Source organism: Trachymyrmex septentrionalis, unplaced genomic scaffold, assembly GCF_001594115.1.
Source record: "Trachymyrmex septentrionalis isolate Tsep2-gDNA-1 unplaced genomic scaffold, Tsep1.0 scaffold11, whole genome shotgun sequence".
Taxonomy (NCBI): Eukaryota; Metazoa; Arthropoda; class Insecta; order Hymenoptera; family Formicidae; genus Trachymyrmex; species Trachymyrmex septentrionalis.
Genome location: NW_017304228.1, coordinates 2,984,578 through 2,993,525, shown reverse-complemented (window position 1 = coordinate 2,993,525; position 8,948 = coordinate 2,984,578). Strand labels below are relative to the sequence as shown.

General features: G+C 26.0%; 1 protein-coding gene across 1 annotated transcript in view; it reads left to right on the top strand.

Moving 5' to 3' along the window:
* The first annotated feature begins 4,732 nt into the window (after positions 1–4,732).
* The window catches only part of LOC108749460 (elongation of very long chain fatty acids protein AAEL008004-like), a 7,768-nt gene continuing 3,552 nt past the window's right edge, over positions 4,733–8,948 (top strand). Inside the window, exon 1 of the mRNA XM_018488204.1 lies at positions 4,733–5,121. Within this exon, the coding sequence (XP_018343706.1) occupies positions 5,061–5,121 (61 nt within the window). The 5' untranslated portion in view covers positions 4,733–5,060. The remainder of the gene's footprint in view (positions 5,122–8,948) is intronic.

Below are 8,948 nucleotides of genomic sequence, written 5' to 3'. Positions count from 1 at the left end.
TTTAAATTAGTTGTCTTTTGTCATATATCTATTTATATTAATATTTCCTATTAGCATACTAATTTTCTAATTGTAATCGGACACTGGGACAGTTCCGGCTGTCCGGCCATTGACGCGTTCTATTACTTATTTAAATATTTTAATTAATAATTGTTATAAGTGGGTTCAAATAATTTTTTCTTGCTTAAGGGAGTCTCGAGTTTTTAAATAAATACAAATATTTATATTAAAAACTATTCTAATATTATAAATTGTATTTATGACAAATTTACGCTTAAACATCGGGCTACTGAGACATTTACTTTACTGCATAATAACTGACAAATAAACATTTAAGACTTTATGTATGATCATCACAATTATAATTAGAAATTGGGAAATTACACAGAAAAAACTATTTTTAAATAATCAATAATTTAGAAAATAATTATATAAGCATAAATAATGCAATCTTATTTCAAAGATATTAATCTTAATTAAATTTTTATTAATATAAATATTCTCTGCACTCAATTCAAGACTAAAAATCTTGCATCAAAATACAAATTTAATCAAATCAAGACTAAAATCTTTAAAACAATATTACAATATTTTTGCTTATATTACATTTTAATTACTCCAATTTTGTATTACTTGCTGTATTCAATTTCTGTAACAAACACATATAAAGTAACCTAAAAAGTAACTTATAAAAAAACTTTCTCAACCTTGCTCATAATTCTACTTTCACTTTAAAAGTTTTAGAGGCAATTCTGTTTAGAAGTAATTGTACACGAGTCTTGCATTCCGGCACACACACAAGAGAGAGAATTAATTATAACTGTCAACTTAATTGAGAAGTGTATATTAATGGAACATGAAATATTACGTGTCAGTGACAGTACATTAAATTGTTAAGCACGACACACATTGCAACCGTCGTCTGATATTAGTATTAATTTTATGATCTTAATTTTAGATGTCTGAAATTGATAAGAATGATGATTAAGACAGTAACAATATAATAAAATTAATAAATAAATGATAATTACGATTAAAAGATAAGAATAAAGATATAATTAAGAAATAGATATATAGTTATTACATCGATTGTCGAAATAAGCAATTAATATAACATAACATGATGGTGAATAAAAAGCTAAAATATTTAAAACTTGTTGAAATATTATTTTATATGTATAGATTACTCTATTATTCCTAATTTCTTTGTATAAATTGTGACTTTTTTTTAAGATTTACTATTTAATTAAATCGCTATTATTGCAATTTTTGCACGATCTTTCAAATAATAAGAATGCCACAAGTCAATGAAGTAGAGTACTTAATGTTTGGCGCAAGTTATATATTAATAGTTTACTAATATCGAAATTCTAATAAATAAAAATTAACGAAATTGCAGTATAAATAGAAAAAGCCTCACATTTGTAACAAATCTTGATTAAAAGGTATTTTCTATATAATTAGCACTTCAAGAATGTTGTCTGTTTTGCGCGGTTACTATCCTATAGTACATATTTTTTTGCGTGTATAATTATATAAAACATTTTTTTCTCGCAAAATTAAAAACCTTATAATTGACGCAGTTAATTTCCAAAACTTTAAACTAATTTAAAGATTAAAAAATTATAATTAATGGAAGCTAGAGAAAATTAAAACTTACTTATAAGAAATGTTACAGTTATTATTAAATATTAATAGATAAATATTAGCGCATATTTTAATGAAAAGCAGAGAAATAATTTTTTGTTATGTAAACTATGTAGAAATAGCAACATCACAATGTGTATATCTTTTCTTGAATGTTTCGGTCGCGATTGTTGCAATATTTCATATTTGCATTCTTAACAATACGTCACGCGTCCGAACATTTGTAAGTGCAATTATGTTGTAATTAGCCGTAATTATTCGCGAGAAAGTTGAAACTGAAGAATTGTGTTGCGACAAATTAGCGGTTTAAAAAATTTTGGGAATTAACTATGTCAACTACAAGATTGTCAATTAGAAAAGGAAAGTAGGGTAAGAACAGATATAATATGAGAGAGATGGAGGAGAATTGTTTGTAAATTAAATCCGATATAAATAAATATTAAAATAAATCGTAATTTTTGCATAACAATATTACTTTTTTTACTACAAATTACTAATTCCATTAGACGAATTCAAAATTGGTGTAAATATAATACTTAAATCCACTTATTTTGTGTATCACAACACATGTTATAAACAAATTTTCGGAGTTCCAATAAGCTCGCCGCTCCCCCATAATTTCTAACATTGTAATGCAGGATGTAGAGATGTTGGCGATCGGCAGATTATTGTTTAACATACCATTTTTATATGTTGATAACAACTTGTTGTCAATTCCTAATGATTGTGGTAATGAATGGTAATAAAATATTTAATTCTGTGAGCAACTAAAATTTACGATAGAAATTAAAAATAACAATCACATAAATTTCTTAGGTGTCAAATTGATTATTATCTATATTACATATAGATTTGGAAATTGTGATTTCTGTGTCTACTTAAATTCACAAATTTTATAACTCTACACATCATAAAATAGGACGTTAATAATTGAAACTGCACATCACAAAGACCACAATACTGACAATATAATGGATAGAAGACTTCGGAGCGTTAGATTAACATGCGAGTTTTATATTATTAACATGCAAATTTAGTTACTCATTAATTTATTTATTGACAAGGACTACATTTATTGAAACATTTGAATTTATTTGATCTATTTCATGATTATATTATATTAATAAACAAACAGCCAACATTAAGACACCAGCTGGGCTTAATAATAACTTCAAATTTATATTGTATCGAATTTTATTCATCATAGCCAATAATACATTGTAATTACTTTTTTCCTTTTTTACAGATTTGAAAATTCTTTTTCAGAATTAATGTATACACATTAATATGTAAGGCGGAGTTTATGCCGAGAACGACACAAAAATTTTTCTTAAGATTTCAATTTCAAAATCTTTTATCGTTCTCGGCATAAACTGCACCTCACAGATAAGTATTATTGCGTATACATTAATGCTGGAAAAGGATTTTTCAATATCTGCAAAAAAGGAAAAAGTAATTGTTATACAAAAATTACGATTTAATCGGTAACACAGACGATTTTAGGATCCCCTTAAAGTGTACATTAAATTATTTACTTTTAGTTTATGCAGAATTCTTAAAAAACGTATTAGCTAACATCTAGGTTTGTTCGCGTCGCATGCTCCAACATGCTCTTACCATAGTTCTTACTTATTCCGAGCGCGTTGGAATGGAGTAGGAGCTATGGTAAGAGCATATTGGAGCATATTGGAGCATGTGACGCAAACAAACTTCTAATTATTGGAAGTCTTTAAAATTTAAGTTTACTTTAATATTAAGTACAAAGTAAAAAGTATAAAAATAAAAGGGCCTAAAAAATAGAAAATTTAATGGAATACGAATCGAATTTCAATAAAGTAATAAACAGTAATAAATAATACAATAAATAAAATATAAACTTGTTTATTTATTAAATTGATCGATATACAATTAAACATAAATAATTTGAGAGGATCCTACAGAACAATTGCCTACAGCTTCGTTTACACATAATATTGTACACAGCATTGCTGTGTGCAAACAAAATTGTAGACAATCGTTTTGTAAGCAAATGGAGCCCTTCCAATAATTATTTGTTATGACACAATTGACAACAATTTCATTAATTTTCTATTGCTTATCACTAAAATACAATGGAATAAAAAAAAATAAATTCTTATTCCGTATTAGCAGTTCTATTTTACATTACCTATATTTATCCTACTTAGTTTGTACTTTGGAAAACAATTGTTTTTTTGTGTATATATACAAAAAATAATATTGCAAAATTATGTTAAATTAAAATTTATTTAAAATTTTATTTTATTTTAAAATATAATTATACTTTTTTTTTATTAATATAATTTTTTCTTATTATTTTAAAGAAGTAAAAATTGATTAATATTTTTATAAAATAAATCAATGACACGTTTATTTCAATATTATTTTAATACGCCGATATGTAATATAATTATTTTTAAATAATTTCAAAGAGAAAAGAAAAAATAATTGTTAAATATTATTTATTTATATACAAACACAAATAAATATAAGACTAACAACCCTCCATAATAATTTTATACTCTATTTTTGTGTGAAATTATTTTGAAAAAGCAGTTTTTGATATCTTTTTTATTCAATTATTCTTATGATTGAAGCAATAATAAATAATGCATATCAAATATTGTTATTGTATTAGAATATAACTCTATGTTATATCAATAACTGGATAAAATGACTAAAAGTGAATGATCGAAAATTCACCAAATGGTGAAAGGTCAAAATTTAAATGAAATTCCAAACTTGGGTTCTCCCTCCCTCCCTATCTCTCTCTCTCCCTCCCTCCCTATCTCCCTCTCTCCCTCCCTACCTTCCTCCCCCCCTCTCTCTCTCTCTCCTTTTTATTAATATAATTATTTACAAATATTTAATGCTTTTTTTTCATAATCGTAATGATAGGCCAAGTTGCCTAAGAGGTCACGTTACCTAAAAAAGGTACACATCAGTGTGATACCTGAAAGATGCCGTGTTTGTTACACAAGCTTGTTATAATTACAATACAATGAAATGTTAACATTGTGACGGAGCGGAAAGAGAAAACGCATTTGCGGCAGTCGATTTGCAAACTTCATAGTGACTAGTCGCGTTAAAGTAAATGTCAAAAAACGTGATCAGTAAAAGTATTCCCTTAAATGATCAAATAAAACATTAAAATTTTAGTTAATCTGTTGAAATCAAGATAATTAGGAATAAGTGCTTGAAAAAGCTGAAATTGAAAAACGCCTTTTCATCAGAACTATTAATATATTGATAAGAGAAGAAAAAATAATTAATCAACTAATTAATCAATGTGTGTTCTCTTTTATTATTCATGTGAATATCGTGATAAGCAGTAATCGCATGACAATTTTTTTTAACAATTGCATAAAAAATCGCATCAAAGTTTATTCGGTACCATGACTACAATAATACAGCAATTCATAGCATGGTATAGATACCTTAATGAAGAAGTAGCGGGTAAGTGTTTTATATTATTATTTATAAGATTATAAGTATCTTATACTTATACATTTTATGTAAAATTTTTTATGGATATTTATTAAATTATTATTAAATATCTTGTGGATATTTATTTCATATTTTTTAGAATAATTTTTTATAAGGGAAATATTATCAATTATTATTAAAAAAGAAACAATTTATAGTTTGTAATATCCTTCAATTATAAAAACATTTTAAAAGAAGAATGGAATTTGCATGGAAAATTGAGATATTTATTTATTGAAAAGCATTTCAACTTCGCTTGTGTTAAGTTATAAATAATTAACAAATATATAAGTTACCTAGATAGTCAAATGTTTGTAGTCTTCTAGCAGACTGTCAGCAGATTTCAGCAGAAAATGATGACAGTCTGCTATCAACTGCGTCCACATTAGGTTTGTATTCTGTTAACATTGCCTGTCAACATGTGAAGGCAAATTGTTGGCAAAAACTAAGCAGATCCTGCCGACATTATCTGACGCATGCAGATTCTGTTACGTTACGTTTTTTCTAGCAGTCTGTCAACAGTATTATGTACATCTAATTCTGTTGTCATTTTGTTGGCATAGTGTGTAGCGGACACTTAAAAAATTTGCTTTCTACAGACTTGGCTCTCTGGATTATATGTATATACATATACATACATACATATAATTCTATTTAAAGCTTTGAACTCAATTTTCTCCCAAACTATTCGTTAAATGATTTTAAAAAATATTTCGAGGGGGAAACATTTTTTGATGATGACAGATCTTCTTTAGGTAGACGTGCCTCCAAGATTTTAAGGTGATCTTTCTTTTTTTTTAAAGAATTATGTAGTATCGTAAAATAAACAAAGTTTTAATTAATAATAACAATGATAATGAACATATCAAGCTTTATGCTTTACACTCGAATTATATTATTTATGTAGCGGTTTTCTATTTAGTTTATGTGTAACAGTTCTTTATGGTCAAACTTTACGCTGGATGTTTTTGCGTGAAATAAAAATAATACAAGTTAAAAATGGACATTTTCATCCTTTTATTTTATTGGTTATCCTCATCTATGTCTAATCTAAATCAATTACGTCAAATTGAAATATATAGGAATTATGCAATTTCCTCTACATAATATGATATTTCTCTAATTATTCTGCATATAAAAATATTAAGATAGACATACCAAAAAAAACCAATATTTAAAAGATACTTTATACTGTATTTTTGCACATATTAACATAAAATATTAAAAATTTTGTAAATTATTAATTTTTTAATAATCGTACTTTAATACTTTTATATGCATAATAATTAGAGAAATTATATAATTCCATTTTATTTTATTTTATAAAATAAAAGTGACCTTGACATCTTGAAAACATGTGCTCTTCGAGAGAATCTATGACCATCAAAAGATGTCTGTCTCGGGAAAGTAAAGTAAGTTCCACTTAAAACATTTTTTTTAATAATAAATGATTTGGCAGATAATTGCGTCCAAAGCTTCAAATGGGACACCCTGTATATAGAGTTAGGAAAGTTACTTTACAGGTTTTGTTATAAAAGTTGAGTACTGTAAGTTCGAGTATTCTATTTTTTGTATTTTACTATTTGCTTCAATTTTGTATTACTTTTAGTAATTAATTTTGTAACAAGTATATATATATATTTATATAAGATATATAAAATAACCTATAATAAGGTAACTTACAATTAACTTATAAACAAACTTCCAACTCTGACAATATACATGTACAAATAGACGAGCGCGCGCACAAAAAATGTTACAGTTGCCACAACCGAAAATAATAATAATTTTCGCCTATCAATTTGGTTGATCCCAGACAGCACACAATATTTACAAAATATTTATAAATATTTATAAGACTTATTTTAAATATTTTGTAAATATTTATTGTAAATTTTGTAGTAAATACTGGGATTCTTAAGAAGATATTATATTTTAAATGAAAAATACTTAACATAAATATTTATTTATATTTATCATAAATATTACAATAAATATTTATAATCTATTTTTTAATAATATTTCGAAAAGAACTTTATATAAAATATATGTATAAAATATTACATAACCATTTCAAAAAACAAATAATAACATAAATATGTATCATAAACATTCTGTACTCTCTGGCATAACTGTAACAGTTATATATTTACAGCCACAATTGTTAGGATATGCTATTTCATGGTTACCATAATCATACTATAATTCTGATAAAAAAATGTATTAATGAGCGACTTTTAATCGTGGCAGTTGTAGCTACTTTTTCCGTATAAATATATGTACATGAGAATTCCTCAAAGTTTACATGTATAATTAACAAAAATATGTATATAGTTCACATGTAACAAATACAGCTGTTAAGAATACGTATAAACAAATACGCTTCTCTTTACTTAGTACTTTTTAAATGTGTTCAATATTTTAGAACTTATAATTTTCAAGATTCTTTTACAAAATGAGTCATATAACCATATATGTATACCTCTTGAAGACCACATTTTAGAGGGATACAGAATAATAAAAATCCTGTAAAATTTTGTTAACAGCTCTTAAACATCAAAAGCTTTTAAAAATTCTTTATGTCTAACCTTTCTTTAAAATATATAGACGTTAAATTTGATACATGTTTCCCATGTTAAATTTGATAGAGAATTTCCCAGAACATTTATTTTGATATACAGATAGAACGAATTAAACTGAATCAAAAAGTTTCTTACAACTTTTCAATTTTCGCAATAGTTAACGAGTTATTAATTATTAAAAATCACCGTATTAGTTTAGCAAATGCAAGTGCACTGCAAGATGGAGCCGTCCAGCAAACGAGATTGCTAGGTACACTGAAAGTTGTTTATTAGTAATAAGTAAAATAAAGCAACTCCGCGTGCCTAGCAACTTTAATCACTGGGTTAGCCCGGTTTATCAACGAATGTAAGCACGGTGAGATGCAGCCGTTCAAGAGTACATTCCAAAACTCGATTCTGTCAACTCGAATCTCTTCTATCCCTGTTCAATATTCAATGAACAACAAAATCAAAATAATATTCGGGTTGACAGAATCGAATTTTAGAACATACTTGTGCTTACATTCAGCGGTAAACCGAGCTAATATTTTTAATAATTATAATAACTCGTTAACTATTACGAAAATTTAAAGGTTGTAAAAGATTTTCGATTCAATTTAATCTTCCATTCTATGTGCATATAAAAATAATTCCAAATATTCTAAAACATTCTGTATATCGTTAACATTAAATCACATTAATCATCCTCTGTTAATTGTACTTCAGTTCTGGGTAGTAATGTACTATATAAATCTCGTTTCTATTTTATAAAAGTTTTAATAAGACAGCGATAATAGAGGTAAAAAATAAAGACAATGTCTTGCCAATTTATTGGAAATTTAAAAAACTATTAAACAATAAAGGAGCATACAGGCCAAACCGTAAGACGTTATTTTACACAATATCTATTTATATCAATATTTAAATTACTTAAACGTTTTGACTGATATCCAGTCATCTTTAGAACAACAAAAATGTCAGGTTATATAACGATAATTTACATTTTTGTTAATACTGAAGATGACTGAATAAAGATGGAATCGATGCTTGATTTATTGAATGATACGGCAGGCAATTATGCCTATTCTAATGTATGCTAAAATTTGTTCATGCCGCATAAATAATTTTTATATTCATTATAGATTACTTCATAGCTTATTTCCTTGCATGTATCAATCAAAAGAAATAATTGCTAATTTTAAAATTATTTATTTATTTATCAAACGTCATACTGTA